Genomic DNA, 19,551 nt, shown 5'->3' on the forward strand with positions numbered 1-19,551 from the left:
CAAGAACGTCTGAATGTGCCGTTTTTGCAGATGCGCGGCGTTCGTCCGGAACAGTCGGAGGGTTGGACACTAAAAAACAAAAAGTCATTCTCTTCACCTGCAGAGCGGTTTTTCATTTCCTGTATGTCTCAGGTTCAGGACCATCCTCCATTTCAAGCTGATCATTGCTTTTACATTTCAGATCTGATTTGCAGCTTTCAGCCACGTCAGGAATTAAATGAATTGTTAGAAAAGTTATTATATTATAACGATTTTACAGACTTAATGGGGAGATATGAAACTCTAATATAATTTAGCCTTTTAATCGTCAGCGAGTTTAATTTGCAGACTCGCACGCTAACACAGTCGTAACACTGAAATCGTCACACACTAACTTACTGTAAGCTTTAACTTTGTTTGGCAGCTTTAAATGAGCAGATTAACATTTGGCTGAAGACTCTTTTCTGTTCTTACTGCTTGTTTTGGTTTTCTGAGTTTTACCCTTTTGACATTTTTTTCTTACTTCCTTGTTTTGTGCGTAACCCCACCCACATTTCTCATACTTGGTTTTGTCTCCACCTTCCCTCCTTCTTTACTTCCTCTTCTACCCCTTCACTTTCCTCCTCCTCCGCCCCCTCTTTGCTGCTGTAGCCTCACAGGCTGGGAAAACTTGCCGACCAGGTAGGGAACCACCATCAACCTTCCCCGCCCAACAGCAGTAACCGCCACCATCACCACCCCACTGCCTGCCAGCACACCTCTCATCAGATGGCTTTAGATCTAAGTTTAAGAGACGCTTGGCTGGGTCTCACGGCACTTAGTCAATATCAGGGACACTGGAGCAGCTTTACTCTGTGGATTTCGCCCACTCAGTATTTTGGCTGAACTTTGACATGAGATGAATTATTATACTTTCCAGGAGAAAACCCCCCAAATCTGTAGATGTGTTACTCACAGCTGACACGTCTCCAGTCAGATGAATTATAAATACAGATGATTGACATCTGTTCTGTTCCCAGCAACAAAAAGAACAAACAGCAGAACATTTGCAATAAAATCCATCTTAGAATAGCTCAAATAAAGCAGCATAGCCACTCTGCTATAACCCACAAATTTGTGAACTAGACCTTTAGTTGGGCTGGAGAGGAGCCCCAGACAACAGTGACTCATCGATCACAAGCTAGCCGCGCCCTGCTTTAACTAGGCCATAATTTATAAAATGCTACACCAAAGAAAGGTAGTGATTAAGACCAAAGACTCATTAGGAGACTGTCTTCCAGTGTAATCAGCGGGTGACGCCCCTCGTCTCTATCTGGAGTCACCCGCTCCCGCTTTCACTTCTCTTCTTCCGTCTATGATTCTGCTCTGATTTGCATGTATGGCTCGATTTTTTTTCATCATAGAAACATGCAAGCAAATCTTCCTTTATATGGAAAAAGCATAGAGGCTGTAGCCATAAAACTACTGCATATAAATAACATAAGACTGAGTAAAGAGACAGATGTAAGGCAAGTGGCATTATAAAACAATTAAGGAAAGGAACCACCAAACAATAGGCTAGTAAAAAATTATCAGATCTATAAGATTATTAAGACTGTAAAGTAGATGGTCATGAGAATTTGCATAATTAAGATTAAGGAACTGACCTCCCAGCCCATTGTTCCTTCAGTGGGCTGGTTTCAGTCATTATGCAAATGTACTGTTTATAAGATTGAAACCTGCAGTCAGCTGAGACTGAAGAAGTCACCTGTACGAGTGACGAAACGTTTCTCCCACAAAACGCTACGTCCAGCTGATCAGAATCCGCTTTTGGAGATTGACTTTCCTGGATGATTGAGAATGCATCAAGACGTTTCCACTGCTATCAACAAGCTCGTTAGCCGCAGCAGCTCAGTGCTGCAGCTAACTCCCAGAAATCACGAATACGTGACAGTGCAAGGATACATGTGCATGTGCCTCTCTGTGGTGTGAGTCCAGCACCAAAGGATGTTTGCTCTGCCTGTTCCAATCAAATTTCCCTTTGCCAATAAATCACTGAATACTCTTGAAGCGGTCACTGCCTGAAGTCTCTTCAGAGAGGGCGTTTGCATTTTTGCACTGTGGGTGTGTGGGCGTAAGACTCCCAGGATGCCGCTGTGTGTCCGGTGGTGGGTTTTTAATCCTGGATTAATGGAGGGATGGATGGAGGAGAAGAGAGGTCGGAGAGGGGGATCCTTAATCTCGTCCTTTTTCTCTGTCTTAATTTTTCTTCAGTGATTTCACTCATTCAGAGTACAGTAGTCGGCACAAAGAGATCTGACTGAATGCATGTATTGTGCAACCTCTGTGTACTTTAGAAACAGTGAATTTGTCCTGGGTGGGTCGTCACGCGGGTATAATTGCAGCTACTAATCACTTTCCCCTTCTTTACTTTATCGTTTGCATGTCAATCAGGTAGAATCTGACTTTGCAGAAAGTTTGTTGATGTGCATTTATTTTTGAAATTGTTTGACTTTCCTTCTACAATCACTGCTGTTGCTCCCACATTGATCGTTTCACACGGTTGTAAATGCTGTAGATCAGGGGTGGGGAAGTCCAGGCCTTGAGTGCTGGTGTGCTGCAGGTTTTAGATCTCACCCTGGGTCAACACACCTCAATCAAATGATTAGTTTGTTCCCAGGCTTCTGGAGAACTTGTTGAGGAGGTAATTTAGCCAATTAAATCAGCTGTGTTGGATTAAGGAAACAACTAAAACCTGCAGGACACCGGCTCTTGTTGCCTGGAGTTCCCCACCCCTGCTGTAGAGGGTCGGGTTCCCACCTTCCCACCCAAAACATTTACGTCCCTCCTTCAGTGGAGGTAAAGCTTTTCTTTATGACCACACAGCATCCACTGCAGTCTGCTAGGAGTCGATAAGCTGTAGCAATTTTTTGCATAAAAAGGACGTTTTGTGAGTCTGTGGTGTTCACACTTTCTCTCGCTGGTGTTTCTCAGGGCACCTCAGGACCTGACCCCACAACTGTTTATGTTGATATGAGGGCGCTGCGACATGACAGGTAAGTGTCCTTGCTGCTTTGTTAGAAGCTTAACAGATACTTTTGCAGAAAGATGTTCGGTGTCTGAAACCTCTTAACGACTGCTTTGGTCACCAGTAATTTGCATGAAAGATGCCAACTGCTCTCCAAGCAGTAGTGAAACTGAGAAGCGTGACGCAGACTGGAAATGGAGACACATTCAGAGTGTGTTTCAGCATTAATTAAAAAAATACATTGTCAGATGGTTCAACAAACACAAAATATTTTCTTCCAGGTATTTTATGGCTCACGTTTCTTCAGGCCGATGGATTTTCGTGCTCGGCTGGAGTCGGCAACACCAGCCTTGTGTATTTTTTAGATGTTGTTTTCATGCACTGAATCGGTTTTCCGTCGACTCTCACGCGGACACAGAGTCTATTCTGTGCTGTAAAGTCTTCAGCCGGTGTCCTGCGGGATTTCAGCGGCGCCGCAGCGCTCTGCCGGACGGCTTCGCTCGTGAAGTTTGTGAATGAGAGAACACGACTCGGCGAGCGCTCTCAGAATAAATAAAGTGCTCAGCAAAGATTGTTATTGTAATGCGAGGCTTATTCTCTGCAGCTCAGAAGCATCGCTGCAGGCTGACGGTAAAAAAGTCTGAATATAATGAGAAGCTGGAAGTTTCTCTGAGACAATATGACATGCACACTGTCACCCTCACAGCCTCTCCACAGTGTGAGAGGGGTGAACTTTAAAACCCATCAAACCCAGTCTGAGTCACATTTCCTGCTGGGTAACTCCGCCATTTGTTTTGCCAGACTGCTGCTTGTCAGTGAGACAGCTCTGACTCTTAATGAACCAGCCAGGGCTCAACATCAGTGTCAGATTTCAGAGGAGAAACGCCGTCAGTTTTCCAGCTGGTGGAGATGGACAAACACATCCGAGATAACAAGCGAGACTGACTTATTCAAACATCTCTGACGAGAAGGGCCTGCGGGATTAAAGGAACAACGGCGAAACGACCAGCAAGAAACCGGCACAAACTGAAAAATGCATTAATTTGAACTCGTCAGGAGCTTGTTACTCATCCCTGAAGCTCCCCAGACGCAGTTTCCTGCTCCCTGATGCAGCCCGTCATTACGGTGCTCAGCCTGTGTCTGCTGATTTCCACACAGAAAAGTCGCAGCACACGAAGCAGCAGGGCCGTGCAATCCCGCTGTGTATAAATATAACTGTCAGTGTGCATGATTACATGTAATCACTGCTGATTTAAGCTGGCCCGAGTCTACCACAGGCTCTCCGTGTTTGCAGTCTGACAAACCACTCGTCCTGGTTTATTTTTAGTTTTACTGTTTCAGCTTTTTCCCACAATTCTGTTTTTGTTTTTTTACATCACATCAACATTAGCCGTTAGCGGTCAACAGTCAGAGTTAAGATCCTGTCCAGAATCCTGATTATGGGATGTTGATTAGAGATAATACACAGCCGACTAACAGAAACGTCCCCGTTTGTCTGCTCTGCAGGGTCAGACTCGTAGAGCGGGGATCGCCACACAGCCTGCCACTGATGGAGTCTGGGAAGGTCAGTTTTATCTAAATTTAACGTTTATTAACTTTTTCAAAGAAGCTGTTTTTGGTCTTTGCTCGATCTGCGTCTCTCTCTTTGAGCAGATCCTGCCGGGGGTCAGAATCATCATCGCCAACCCAGAGACCAAGGGACCAATGGGAGAGTCACATCTGGGAGAGGTTTGTCTGAGCTTTAATGGTCTTCTCTATAAACAGATATTTGTACGTGAAAATAAAAAGGCTTCTGGTTTTCGGACTTTGGTCCAAGCTCCTTTGACCAATCGTGTTTGAGCATCAAAGTCCTCGAAGTTTTTCCATTCTGGGGGTTATTTTGAATTATCTGTTTAATTGAACAGAGACTCAACTTTCATATCTGCATCCATAAAAAGATATAAGTGCATGAAGCAGGACCCAGATAGCCTTTATGCACCTGCTGAGGTCAGCAGAGTAAGTGATCATTAACCTGAAATATTTACTTTTTTTTTTTTAAACTCATTGAATTTGATCAATTAAACCTAATATTTACCAATTTCAGTAGAAAAGGTGCGCCTGATATTCTTTGTCTAATTCACTAAAATGTTTTTTTAAAAGGTTTCCTTTGGTAGATTGTGGAAAACAGGAATATTTCTGTCATTTAACAGTTTATCTATTACTTCATTTCTTTGGTTTAGCATGAATGGCCATGGGGGGGGGGGGGTGTCTTTATCAGTAAAAAGCTGTACATGTGAAAAAAAACCCCAAACAGTTAAAAGCTCAAAATGTACCCCCTCCTGTGCATTTTCCATTGGGCCAGATTGGAGTCCTTGCAGGGCTGATTCTGGCCCCCGGGCCTTATCTTTGTTTTCTCCTGGAAGCTCTGCAAGTGGAAATGACAAGAATCTGGGACATGAAGTGAAAACATGGATGTTTGTCCACATCTGTTTGACGTTTATAGAGGAAATAATCCCTTGACGATTATTTTCTGCTGTATTATTTGTGCGTTTGCAGATCTGGGTGCACAGTGGCCACAACGCCAGCGGTTACTTCACCGTCTACGGGGACGAGGCGCTGCAGTCCGACCATTTCAACTCCAGGCTCAGCTTTGGAGACACGCAGACCGTCTGGGCTCGGACCGGATACCTGGGCTTCCTGCGCAGGACGGAGCTCACCGACGCCAGCGGAGGTCAGGGCGGGCCGTTCGTCGAACACGGTCGACGTGGTTAATGGGGCTGCGGCTGACCTTTAATGATCTCGCACAACAACAAGGAATAAACGATTAAACGGCTTCAGCGCTGATTTTAAGTGCTGCCGGCTCCTCCTGATTGGCTCTTTCTCTCTGCTGAGATCAAGTCTGATATTTAAAACACTCAAATGTTTATTTCCAGCTCATAACAGTCAGATATTCAGACATCTGCAGAAAACGCTGAGTTTACTTCGTGACTTTAATCTGTGCAGGAAGACCGTTCACGTTAAAAGCTTTGATAACTCGTACATTAATCTAAAAGCGCAGCATGGTGGCTTGAAAGGAAATCTGTTCGTGTCCACAGAGCGCCACGATGCCCTGTACGTGGTCGGTGCTTTGGAGGAAGCCATGGAACTCAGAGGGATGCGTTACCACCCCATCGACATCGAGACCTCCGTCATCAGGACGCACAAGAGCATCACAGAGTGGTGAGCATCAGCCAATTATGACATTACAGTGTCTTTATGAAAAAATAAAAAAGTGTGTTCAGCTCTCGCCACGCCTTTACATACGATATGTTACTCGATGTGGTTTCTTGACATTTTTTCACCAACTTTAACCTTGGACGCTAACAATCAAGGTCAAATGCTTTGCCAGCCTAGGTACTCATGTCCCCCGAGGCCTAGCACATTGTCTTGAAGTTTGAAGAATAAAGTTATTCCAGGTTTTCACATTTGTTTTGCCTCGATCGAGCTTTTATTAGAATCTGCTGTCACACCAAATTTGAACGTGATATCTTAAAAACTGTGGATGAGAGCTGCCAACACGTCGATTACACACTCCGCCCCTTCTGGGGTGACAAGAATTCAAGTTTTCGTCATGTGTGTCCGCAGCGCGGTGTTCACGTGGACCAACCTGCTGGTGGTGGTGGTGGAGCTGGACGGTTCGGAGCAGGAGGCCCTGGACTTGGTCCCCCTCGTCACCAACGTGGTGCTGGAGGAGCACTACCTGATTGTGGGCGTGGTGGTGGTGGTGGACATCGGCGTCATCCCCATCAACTCCAGAGGGGAGAAGCAGAGGATGCACCTGCGGGACGGCTTCCTGGCCGACCAGCTGGACCCAATCTATGTGGCCTACAACATGTAGCGCCCCCTGGTGGCTGAAGAATTATTGAGGAAGATGCAAAGACAATTCTGCTCCAGAGACCGAAGGAAGGAAAAGCGGAGCCGAGGCAGAGTTTCCGGCACGAGGGGGAGGAGGTGGTCGACCTTTTTGCCCTGAATTTTGGTGCTTACTCCCAGGCTGCGTAACCGCTGCAAACTAGCTCCCAGAATCCAGCGCTGGCATCTAGATTGCATTCAGGTCATGCTCAGTCTGAGAGGAAGTGCGGTCCCCGGGTCGTGCCGACTGTTTACCGAAAAGTGGAAAACTCGCAGCAGTAGAGGACAATCGTTAGGAAAGATCCCGGCTTTTAAAGTGCGTGTGGCTCACTCTCTATTTTCATGTTATTTGCTTTCCTTAGGCTATTTTTTTGAAAAGGATATTTACACACAAAGAGAAAAAAACCCTAAACGATATCGACCATTACAAAGTGTGACATATGTTTTGATACGAGGGCGGGGTCTGAGGGGAGCGCGTCGCAGCCGCCCCCCGGTTTTACGATGAGGTACGTTTCTTTCGTATTTTTCTTGTTTTGTTTGGAATCGTTATTTTCTGAAGCCCCATCTCAGCTAAAGTCGGCGTGCTAATTTTCATATACTAACAGCTGCAGCCTTCAACTCAGTTTATTTTTCCGTACAAACTAACGGCTTCGACCGAAGCTAAACACAAATTCATATCATGTAAGTATGTACAAACAGAAACTGATTTAATTTATTTTGTTTCTCTGTTAGAAGTATATGATGAGACATTCGAGAATGTTTTGCTCTTGAATATTTGCTAATATTACGAAAAAGAAAAAAGCATTGTATTATCTTGAGTGAAACAAACTCACATCAAGCCTATTATTGAAAATAGAAATATATGATTATAGATTATATTGAAGATGAGCGTAAGGACTAATCCCAGACAAAAGCAGAAGGATGAGGGGCCGTGCGTCTGCACGTTGGTCTGAAATGTGTCGGTCAAATGGAAATTATAAAAGCGATGCTCCGAGTTTTATTCCAGCTTTCGTGTGAAGAGTTCTGATCCTGTCCTGGGAATAAACAGAAACGTTGTTTTTATGCTCTTAAATATTAAAACAAATCCCTAAAAGTTCCCAAAAGTTATTTTTTATAGTCGGCTCTTTTTCTAATAACAGAGGATGAAAGTAAAACTTTGCCAGAAATGTAAAGAATCAGAAGTTTAGGTGCTATTGAATGTTGCTCTGTTTGAATTTGCCTTTATTTTAGATTTCCATCTATTATTGGGGCAACTTTTCCAGCTCAGTCACGGGGATAATTATTTGCCTACAAGGGGATGGAGAGCATTGAGTGTCAGGGCTGTTACAGTGAAGTTCATCGCAGTAACCAGGATATCTGTAGCTAATGTGAGCATTTTAGATTAATAGTAAATAATGGAAAATTCATCTACAACTTTGTTTTGTTGACTTTTTAATCATTTTAAAAGCCTAAATGTCTCGTACGGTCTCTCAGTCAAAGTAAAGTTGTAAATTTTAGATCCTGACAAATTTATCACGTTTGCCAATTTATCAGTAGGAGTGTTTTAGATATACTGATCCATGAAAATTAAAGAAGAGCTGGGAGAAATGCCCTCCATACATATGGATGAGTCAGGTGATCCAGGCTGGAGAATAGTGAAATCTGTTTGTTAAATCCTCAAATATCAGTATCGCTCTCAAGAATTACAAAGACATGATTTCCTTCAGACAGACCATGAGAGTGGGAAAGTGGTTTGATAGCAGGGATTAAGAGGCGGGGATTGAAAAGTAAATTATGATATGATAGTGGCACATTACGTTGCTGTTAACAGTAACAATAAAGTGTGTGGCATCACGTCCCCCTCGTTTATAAGCATCAGCAGGAGAATGAAGACTGATTCAAAGTATTTCACTAAAAATATCGATATTTGGCACTAGTATCAGCATGTTGCTGTGTTTACATTTTAGCCCCCTTCAGTTTGGAACTACAGATCTCGTGACTAATGCAGTCCAATAATTTATAACAAACGTCTTTTGAAAATGCATCATCTGAGTCAGGAGATTCGTTGCCATCTAGTGGCGACTAGAGGAAATTACAACAGGCTTGTTTTTGGTGTGGTTGGCGCCTTTGGGTCAGAACTCTTCACGCGTCACGTTTCTCTGGGAACAAACAGGTTTACTGATCTTTAAAATGTTAAGAAGTAGGAACATCTGTCGCTTTTCAAACTCTCACAGCTGGACCGAAACGTTCCTTCAGACAGACCGTCAGCAGCGCTCGTTGGACTCGTTTTATCACCCCCGGCTCGGAAAAGGCGAATCACCCCAAAGTGGGAAGTCCTTCATATTTTTACACGGACTGATCAATCAGGACTCATACAGTGATGTCACAACAGGAAGAAAGGTGTTTTTGCCAGAGACCCTTTAACTCGTTAGAGCTGCGGGGAGGTCGGAGCAGGAGGGCCTTCTTCATCGTCTTTGGCGGAGAATGTTCTAGTTTCAATGCCAGGATTTTTTTAAAGTAAAAAAAGCACTTTCTTCAGAGTTTGTTTTTCTTTCTTTTATCGGCAAAATGTATGTCCCTTTTTTTAAGGTTTAAAAATGTCTTATTTGAGTTGACATAAAATCTTTCAGTTAAATAAACATTTCAACAATTTTGACAAGAATTCGATGTTTGTCTTATTTACTGTTCTGCAACATTGTTGCTGTATGCATCACACACGGTGATTCCTGAGTTTTAAAATGTTGCTGATTGAAAACTTTCATGAATATTCCACATTCTTAATTACATCTGAGAAGCTATACAACATGAAACTATAGTATTGTGCAAAAGTCGCGCAGGTCGCTCTGTATTTTGGAGACAAACATGTTTAATTCTTTAAAGTGGCCTTGAGCTACAGTTCTCCCGGCAACACAACTTTGCAAAGAGCCTTTGTCTTTTGGGCAGTTTTACTAGCAGCTTGTTGCTAAAACACTGTTCCCTCCTCTATCCATGAAAAACGCCAACCATCCGATTGTTCAGTCTGACGTCACTAGCCATGTCTGGGTCTAAACTCCGCTGCAGGTCCATATATCAAACGATCACTATGGCATTACTGAGAGTTGAAAAACTGTCTAAAGTCTTTCATCTTTAATAAAATGATCAGTGTTCTGCTCTACCAGGTGTAACAATTGAGTTTAACATCCAGGCATCCATGAAAACGGAATTTATGACATTTAACGGAGTTTAGCAGGGAGTTAGCTCGCTAGCTTCTATCTAAATACAATATAGCATGTCCTGACTGCGGGGTTTTGGAAACAAATTAAAACGTACAGCTCTGCTATCACTTCCAACATAAATGAAGACAGAAAGCTAAACAGCAGTGACGTTTGTAGGGTTACTGAAGTTGGGCTAGCTGGTATATAATGATGTGCTACGTGACCGCTAGCGACATAGCTATGTTAGCATAATATAAACAAGCTAACTTTTTTTCCACTCGATAAAAGTTAACGTGAGTGTTCTCGGTGGTCAGGAACAAATGTAATCACATGGCAGGATGCTGTAAAAGGACCAAACTTCAGCCAGGAGAACAACTGAGATAATCCATCCACAATACGAGGTTAGTCATTCATGTACTGCTGCATGGGCTGGGCTGTAGTTACATCCTAAGGTTTTAAAAACTGAGCTTAAATAAATGATTAGTGGTAATAAAAGCCGAGGGAGGTCAACAGTGATCACTGACTGTTTTAGGAGCTTTTTGAGATTAAATAGAAGAAAATACATAACATTAAACATGTTAACAACACAAAAGCCATATTAAACGCAGACTACTTTGGACCCGGAAGTAGGATTCGTCACGTCATCACTTAACAATCGGATAGCGGTTGGGGTGGCTGTGGCTCAGGTAGTGGAGCAGATCCAGTGTTGCTAACTCCTCAGTAAGGAAAATCGCTATTGGCTGTCTTAAAAGTCGCTAGAAGTCACTAAATGACGTCATCGCCTAATTTGCATAATTGGTCATGCTAATGTAATTGTAACCTATGTTGTTGGAGAGAGAAATAACATCGTGGAAGAGAGAGTGAGTAAAAAACGTCTTAAACGAATTTAAAATTTATTTAGAACTACAAATTAAATTTCTTTTAGCAATTATTATTTTTTTAATGTCACAATTCCAACCCTGTTCCTTTATCCGGGCCTGGACTGGCAAAAGTGACCCGAGATTGGCACTCTGGTGGAGTTACTTTGTGTGTTTATAAGTAGTTTTAAACCTTGTGATCCACAAAACAGCATAACAGTAAAAGAAGAACTGACTGCGTTACAGTCAGTGCGGAGCAGCGGCTTTGCTCATAAGCGATTCATTTGCAGTCTGGAAGCATGGGTGAACATCTCCTGCCCTGATAGCAGCTGGGGGAGGACTATCCTCCGCCCGTGAGCGCTTTGGCACGGGTGAGGTGCCCACGGCAGCACCGCTGCTTGTTGAGAGTGAAAGCGATACGCGCTTTCACGTCAAAAAGTCGTCATAAGTCTCTAGTAACACCAGAAAAAGTAGCCAGATTTGTTGCTAGTCGCTTTTTAGAAAAAAAAGTCGCTAAGGGGCTCTGAAAACTTGCTAAATATAGCGACAAAGTCTCTAAGTTGGCAACACTGAGCAGATCAGCTACTGATTGGAAGGTTGGAGGAGCCAGGAATCGAACCACCACTCTGCATGCCAAATATCCTAGGGCAAGAGACTAACCCCAAATTGCCCTCCGATGCGTTCATCGGAGTGTGAATGTGTGAATGCTTATTAGTTACACTACATCACGATGGAACAATGAATCCAAACGTGAAAGTTTGGTTCGAATCACCGTCAGGACAAAAGGTACAACAGTATCTGTAAAACAGGAGACTCTGTTGTGAATTTTTGCTGCTCGAGATCTCGTCAATAAGAACACAAATTTTATAGTCAGACTTTTGTCCACCAAGCACGACCATCGGGTTATTTTCACGATGACAGTGATCCCAAACACTTTTCCAGTGCAGTAAAATCATGTCTGGATAGCAAAGCAAAGGTAATGATGAAGAATAAAGGTGGTCATACAAAATACGTGTTCAAACAAAGACTTCCAAGTTCGTTAGAATCGTACAAAACTCTTTTAGCTTATACAGTGCATTTTCATTTCAATAAACCACTGCAACCAAACCAAAAGCAAAATCTAAAATGAGCGGTGGGCCAAGGGGTTTGCAAAGTGCTGCACATTTGCCGTTCTGTGCACTGCTGCTATCTAAACTCTTAATACTGATCACCTAAATATTACTGACGTGGGAATTATATCACTTATATCATTCTTACCTTTAATGTCTTGATGTTGGTTTTTCCTTCAGCCACATTTGGAAATCTGAGTTTAAAGAAACAGTCATTTTTAAATAGGAACCATTTACAGTTAATCAGCATCATACAGAGTAACTTACTGGTAAACAAGTAAACAATATTAAACTAAAGTAAAAATGCATTTCTTAGATACAACCTGCATTATGAAATGCATCATATCCTCAAAAGAAACCAAAACAGACTCTGGAGAACTTGTTGATACATTTATTTCCTCCATGTTAGCACATAGAATATATTTATATACATATTGCTAGCTAAAGTGTCAAAGAAAAAGGGAGAAAACAAAAGAGCATAGAAAATGTTAAGCCACGAGTAAAAGTTTACATATGGACAGAACAACAGGAAGTGAGAACAAAGAAACCTTTACACTGATTTTATTCCTGCTAAAAGTACTTAAAGTACAAAGAGGATCCATGTAGTACACAGTATGTACCAAAATATCCCGAAATAAGAACAGTGAAAAGGCAAATATGATTGGACAATTTGATCGATTCACTCTTATTCAAGCTGAAAACAGCATCGAGAGAGGGGGGATATAAATCATTGTCATATTGCGTTACTCTGAAGGAGTGCAATCACGCCTTTTCTTTTGTTTACGTGAGGGGAAGAAACCGAACGAGGAGCTGGAGGTACACCTTTACTCATGCAGTTCAAAAAGCAGAAATGCAAACTGGAATGGCATCAAAGCTTTACACGTGGCCAGAAAAAGAAAGGTTTAACATTAAAAAAATCACGTCGAAAGCTTCATGGCTGGATGGACAAATATAAAAACAATAAGAAAAAAAAAAAAATCAAAGCTGCAGCCTCGCAGGTCACGTGTAACAAACCCCGCCTCCGGTTTGGAAAAGGTCGGCTTTAAAAAGAGATGCTGAAATGTTGAGACACACTGAAGAAGCTTAAAAGAACAATAACTAAATCTCTCTCTCTCTCTCTCTCACACACACACACACACACACACACACACACACACACACACACCTGATATGATTGTAAAAAACTACAACTAACAGTCATCCGCAGGGGGAAAAATCATTTACAATGTACAAATAAGATGACGGAGGGGACAGAAGGATGTTTTATTTACACGTAGTGCACTGAAGATGAGAACTGTGAGCTATGAGAACATGACAGGAGTAACGCACACATCACATCATAAAGGATTTAATGAGTTTTCATGTCTGAGGGACGTTTCAGAGGAACAACCGTTACCGTAAATTCTCTAATAGTGGGCAGCCCAAAAATCACGGGTTAGGTTCATTATCAACAAATTCAGTAAACGGTAAAATCAACAATGAATGAATCTCATTAGTGAGGCTGTGTCTGTGTGTTACACACTTTCAGAGCAACTACTGCACAGGGACAACAAATCTTAGTCGTCTCTGGTGACGTGTGATTAATTCACACAAGTCTTAATTGTGTCTCCTGATTAGTAAACAGGACTAATCTGATGGTTAAAAAACAAAAACAAAACCCGAATGCAGTTTCCCCACAAAAAAGTCAAAAAGATCATCGAATAAAAAAATAAATAATTTTTTTTTAAATCATTAAAAGTTATGTTTGAGATTGTTGCTGCAGACATTCGAGATCTTGATTTTATTAATGTCTTTAGCTGTGTTTAGAAACATAAAAGCTACACCAGCCTACCCATCAAACTTCCTGTTAATGAAATGCATTTCCTCCAATTTCACAATAAAAGCTGTTCAAGGTAAAAGTAAGAGCTCATAAAAATGTCGCCCTACATGGTAGCATGCAGTGAAGTGTGCAGATCAAATAAAGTAAATGTTGATTACCAAATCGGTTTTTGAGGGTTGGTGAATAAATTTACCTTTTTGTTAAAGTGTTTTTGTAATTTTTTAAGTAACAGAAGTAAGAAGTATGTAGTTTATTTAGTATTTGTGTGAACTGGTCAAACAAAACAGGCACTTTATAGTGAAGAGATTATTTTAAGCTCCGTTTTAGTTTGTGTTGTTGCATTTTGTCACAATTACTACATTAAATAAGGATTCTATGACAGTGTTTTTGCACCGCTCAGATGTTTCATAAAGAAGACAAACATCCAGCACAGTAACAAGTTTTAACCACTTTGTTACATCAGAAATCTTCTTCTTTGAAAAAAAAAAAAATGGGCCCGATTAAGTAAAACCCATTTAACAGAGTCTGTGTGTTCACTGCACATTACCGGACTTGTTAAACGCAATTCAGCTCTATATTTTCTACTAGTGTAGCTTTTCGTGACTCACAGCTGGAAACCCCCACAATTATTTTTTGTCTTTAAAAAAAAAAACAAAACAAAAAAAAAAAAAACAGACAAACAAATGTTACAGAAATGTTCTATTGTTATTTGAAAAAAATCAAAAGAATAAAGTGTAACAGCCTGATTAGCTGGTGATCATTGGGACAAATATTGCATGTTGCTGTTGGAGAAAGCTGATCTCTTCAAACATTCGACTGCTAAAACACAGCACGTAGTGCATACAAGGATGGAGGCTTCGTTCACAGCCAACAGCACTGAAACTACAGGGCTGCCCACCATGTGAGAATTCACAGCGTCTTATTTTTCATATGTTAAAGGAAAAAGGCAACTTGGGGTAAAGCAAGTTTCTCTCATCTTTCATAACTGAAGAAACAGTCAAACAAAAAACAAACAAACAAAAAAAAAAATCCATTAAAAACTGGCAATTTTATTGCCCCATCAAAAGAATTCAAATAAAAGTGATTCTAAGCACCGTAATTAGACATCAACACTCAACACTGAGCACAGGGGGAGGAAAAGAAAAAGTTTGATCATTCATATTTGCATATTTTTTATATTGGTCCATCCATTATCACTTCTTTATGGAGACCAGACGTCTGGTCGTTTTTTCCTGCTTGTTTTCCCTTAATGAATGAAAAAAAACTATGAAACTATCTACATGCATGTGGCCTCACTGGGTGAGAGGATGAGAAGAAGAAACGGGCACCGACCACCAACTACAGCATACGCAGTGAAAGAGTCTCATAGCTAGTCACTTCAGATTAAAGGGGGGAAAAAAGATGATAAGGAATCTCGAGTGTACGTCACTAGAAAAATGACACTGATGACGCTCCGGAAAATATACATCTTTTTTTTTTTCCTTTTTAAATACACTGCAGGAGGGCGAAGAGAGGAGAGGAGTCGCCGCCAGATGTTCTCAGGTAGGTTCATCAAAAGGTGCGACTTTTTTTTGGCAATATTACAAGCATTTGGGTTGTTAAGAAAATGAAATGTGCAAACAAAAAAACTAAAAAGAACCAACAACAAACCACCCAACAACAAAACTGTCAAATCATGTAACCTCTCTAAGATCCAGCTCAGGAAAGATTGCTGTACATCCCCTCGGCTTCAGTACAAACTCAAAACTTCCTGGTTCCATCCAACTCATAAAAAATAAAAAAAACACAGTCTAGTCCCCCCAAAAAAAGAAACCAAAAATGTGCATAATTACAATAAAAATCTCTCATGGAAGATTTTTTTTTTTTGGTCGGCATCTTTTAAAGCCGACTTTTTGACCCTGTTCCCAATAAGTGACTTTAGGACAATAAAATTTTCGATAAAAATGGTAAAAGGTGCTATCCACCGCAATCGATTCGTGAAAAGAATAAATTGCATTAAAGTCAGCAAGCCTTTTAATCCACAATTTAATGTTTTTTTGTTGTTTTTTTCCTTTTTAAAACCGGTTTTCTGTATGAAAGCGGAGTCAGTCTGATGCTGCGATGGTGCTTAAGGTACCTTTTTTTTTTTTTAATGTTCTGTAGGATCGACGGCGTGCGCTTTGCTGCATTTACAGTAAGAAAAAGGTTTCTTTTAAAAAGTCAGGTAATAAAATGTATTCAGTTAATGCTCACCTGTTCCTACACACTTAAATAACACATTCTCCAACACAAAATTAGCACTTCAGTAAAAAAAAGAAAAGAAAAAAAAAAGAAGAGGGAAAAAACAAGGTCATAACTCGTTCGAGTCATGCTGTTGAACAAACTGTTCACTGTTCAGAAAAAATAAAAGCGTAGAAAGTAAAATCAATACAATGGGTACATTAAATAATAGAAACAAAACCGCTCCGCACGCACAAAAAACCATCGGGTCCACAAAGTTTTCAGGAAGGCAAGTCGAGAAGCAGGAGGGAGAAGAGTGTTTGTGTTTGTTGTAGACACTGACTGACAGGAGGAGGCGAGGACAGAGCCAATGGCGTGCTGTGTAAGGTCGGGTAGGGGCGGGGCTTGTTCATTCATCTCTTCCTGCGGCAGGTTCGTTTGTGGTCGGCATGCCAGTGCTCCTGCTGACATTTGATGGAGCAGTACGAGGTGTTCCAGCAGCAGTGGTACATGGCCTCCTCCTCGCAGTTATAACACTGCAGGCACAGGAAACAGCCAAAGGTAAACAAAAACAGGTAAACAAGACCTCAGCTGCTTTTTTCTATTAGTGCCTACTCTGTTCTTCCGTTACAATTTAGTACCTCCTAATGTGGTCGTTGTCATAGCAACACGACTTGATATGTGGCTCGAACGCAAAGGTGGACGTCAAGGTGAGAATATACCCGCTGCTCTGTCTGAATTTTCGTCAGATTCTGCGAACATGGCGTCATTTTTTGTAGCCTTTTCCCTCGTAGCTGGTTTTCAAAAATGGCGGTTTAGAGAACCAGACGCTCGCATGTCTGCTTGAGTGACGCTGCTGACCAGCCAATCGGTGGCATGCAGGCTGACGCCGTCACATTTCAGTACCTGCTCAGACAGCGGCGAACTGAGCGGCTCCGAGTAGGTACTAATGGAAAAGGAGCTATAATAATAATAATAATAATAATAATAATAATAATAATAATAATAATAATAATAATAAGAAGAATAATAATAATAATAATAATAATAATAATAATAATAAAACATATATAATACACTGGTTCCAGGTTTTTTCTTGTGATGACCTTAAATCTGCGTTTTAAATCACTGACACTGGGATTTCTTTGGGTTGTGAAAATCATCTTGGACAAAAAAAAAAAAAAATTGGAAGATTGTGTTTGTGCGTTTTTATAACTAATAAAAGAAGAAATCTTCTTTATATTCAGGCACACTTTAAGCTCTCGGTTAACTGAACTCACCCACTGCTTCTTCTTGGTCTGGGAGATGAGCTGTTTGTGTTGAGCCACCAGCTTCTTCACCTCCTCCACCAGCTCCTCTTTGCACTTCTCCTTCACCTGCTTACATTTCCTCTCCATCTCCGCCTGAGCTCCAGCCACCGCCTTACTCACCGCCTGGCGTTTCTCCTCCTCCATCTCTGCACGGAGCTGTAGAGAACACGCACACTTAGGTTTGGAACTGGTCCAAAGTGCTCTCCATCATTAGAAGACAAACCCGAGTCGTTTCATACAAACGCACCTTCTCCAGAGCTTCTCTGACGACCCTCTCAGTCTCCCTCTTGTTGTCGGCCTTCATCATCTCCTTCACGTCGTTGAAGACCTTGGTGTACTTCTCGTGGCACATGTTCTGACAGGCACCATCGCTGTTGGTCTGCGTGCCGCGATGCAGCGTGCGCGGCGACCCCCCGTTGGCCTTCTTGGTCTGCGTGGACACCGACAGCTTTTCTGGCTGCTGCGGTGCCGACGACACCGGGATCTCCTGGCTGGAGCTGACGGCCTCCATCTCCGGCTCCGGGTCCTAAGGGAAAGGATGTGATGTCTCTTAGAAGAAGTGACAGCAGGATGCTTCTGTGCCAGCTGTCACACAGATTCCTCCATCTTGGCCTGCAGCTGGTTACAGTAGTTCCTGCTCAGCTATAAGCCACTCTAACCAGAAAACATGAGAGCTGAGAGCTTGCAGCTCCAATCCAGGACAGACAAAATCTGAAGTATCAGTATCAACCTGGATTTCTCTTTGAGAAAAAAAATTAATGCATTTAAAAAAAATGTATTCCTCAAAAATAACTTCAAGCAATTTGAGCACAAACCCTGTCTGTCTGCAAATGTTTGTTCCGACCACCGAGGAGCTTTTGCATTCTTGATTTAGAAATTTCCACCCACTCGTTGCTGCGGATCGCTTCAAGCGATGCTGAAGTGGTTCATGCTGGATTTCAAAGTCTGCTTTTGATCACTGCCCTGAAGAACCCACTCATTTCTTTTACTTCACTTTCCTGCACAACATTTGCACCCACAGCTTGCTGGGATTTAGTGAGATGTCATGTGTCCCCTCTACATAACCCCAAATCAGAATATTTCCACCCTCATGCTCATGCCATGTACTTAGCATATAGCATCAGGTTATAAATCAGTTTGCAGCCAAAGAACACAAAATATATAACAGCTGCTTACACTGACTTCTTCTTTGGGCTCAACCGTGTGACTCCGACGGCTTTTCTTCGCCTTGGGCTCCTGGCTGCCTTTGAGCTGGGGGGAAAAACAGAAAGGGTCAATAATCAGTGAGTACGCTGGCGTCCCAGCAGGCTTTCTTAAATGATGACAGAAAAGATGGAAACAAAGGATATTAAAGAAAGTAGTTTAAAAATAACCTTTAAAGGCTGGTAAAGACCGTTTTAAACAGTTCACAGATTATCATCATGTCTAAATCAGTACTCACAATTAGACTAATTTAAGGAACTCGGGATCTAATAAGGAATTTCTCATAAAACAAAACAAAAATCTACCAAAACGAAGTCAATAAAATTTTTATAGCTGCTTTTTAAGTGTATAATTCATGTATTAACCGATTTAAGCATTACAGTTACTGCTCCATAGAAAATATCTGATTCAAGTTTGTTTCCATGTGTCCTTAATAGTTGTGTCAGTATGATTTATGTTTTATTAGCCTCATAATTTAAGGATTTGCATCCAAAGGAACTCTGAAAATTACAAAACCCTCAGCCAACAATGTAGCAGTTCAGCCACCAGAGGGCACTGTTTGTTTTATTTTAGTCTAATCTACCCGAGTTGGGTTTATTTTAGTGCCAAGTTGTGTTAAAGTTTTATTGTGTTTGTTTCCGTAACTAAACTTTTTTTATTTAATGCAACAGCTTTTGGTTTGGTAAGTTTACGATCAAACTACCTGTCGCTTCGGTGTGTTTAAGCGTTTTAGGACGAGTTTGAGGCGTGTGGTCGCTCTAAATATAAAAGGTGCTATAGAAGAGAAACCCTCACAGGAAGTGTAAACACGACTCAAGGTCAAGTTGTGAATGTTTGCATCTTTGGGTACTGTGTAGAAACTTATTAGCCCTTTGTGACGAGTTAGTTTATATCCTAATCAGGTCTAAGCTTTTTCCTGTTATGTACTTGTTATTTTTAAAGAAAGCATGTCCTCATATGGGCCAGTGCATTTATTTTACAGCAACACAGTATAAAGTCACTACTGACTCTATACTAGTACGCAG

At 41.5% G+C, this 19,551-nt stretch overlaps 2 protein-coding genes across 16 annotated transcripts in view; one reads left to right on the forward strand and one right to left on the reverse strand.

Annotated features, from left to right (window-relative positions):
* The window catches only part of LOC147307855 (disco-interacting protein 2 homolog C), a 202,086-nt gene extending 192,595 nt beyond the window's left edge, over positions 1 to 9,491 (forward strand). For 8 of the 10 annotated variants that reach the window (XM_086272273.1, XM_086272275.1, XM_086272276.1 and 5 more), the window contains 7 exons: positions 631 to 660; positions 2,953 to 3,014; positions 4,493 to 4,550; positions 4,640 to 4,714; positions 5,522 to 5,696; positions 6,061 to 6,184; positions 6,590 to 9,491. In XM_086272273.1, coding sequence (XP_086128399.1) covers positions 631 to 660; positions 2,953 to 3,014; positions 4,493 to 4,550; positions 4,640 to 4,714; positions 5,522 to 5,696; positions 6,061 to 6,184; positions 6,590 to 6,842 — 777 coding nt within the window. In that variant the 3' untranslated portion in view covers positions 6,843 to 9,491. The remainder of the gene's footprint in view (positions 1 to 630; positions 661 to 2,952; positions 3,015 to 4,492; positions 4,551 to 4,639; positions 4,715 to 5,521; positions 5,697 to 6,060; positions 6,185 to 6,589) is intronic. The other 2 variants (XM_086272272.1, XM_086272271.1) reach the window with 1 other exon arrangement.
* Positions 9,492 to 12,372: 2,881 nt separating this feature from the next.
* zmynd11 (zinc finger, MYND-type containing 11) overlaps positions 12,373 to 19,551 on the reverse strand; it is a 33,268-nt gene continuing 26,089 nt past the window's right edge. For all 6 annotated transcript variants that reach the window (XM_086270618.1, XM_086270621.1, XM_086270616.1 and 3 more), the window contains 4 exons: positions 18,500 to 18,574; positions 17,571 to 17,849; positions 17,294 to 17,479; positions 12,373 to 16,549 (listed from right to left, as the gene is read on the reverse strand). In XM_086270618.1, coding sequence (XP_086126744.1) covers positions 16,427 to 16,549; positions 17,294 to 17,479; positions 17,571 to 17,849; positions 18,500 to 18,574 — 663 coding nt within the window. In that variant the 3' untranslated portion in view covers positions 12,373 to 16,426. The remainder of the gene's footprint in view (positions 16,550 to 17,293; positions 17,480 to 17,570; positions 17,850 to 18,499; positions 18,575 to 19,551) is intronic.

This window comes from Aulonocara sp. 'chitande type north' Nkhata Bay, linkage group LG18 (assembly GCF_057382095.1).
Source record: "Aulonocara sp. 'chitande type north' Nkhata Bay isolate Kocher_YH1m ecotype deep benthic linkage group LG18, A_spYH_male_GT1.1, whole genome shotgun sequence".
Lineage (NCBI taxonomy): Eukaryota > Metazoa > Chordata > Actinopteri > Cichliformes > Cichlidae > Aulonocara > Aulonocara sp. 'chitande type north' Nkhata Bay.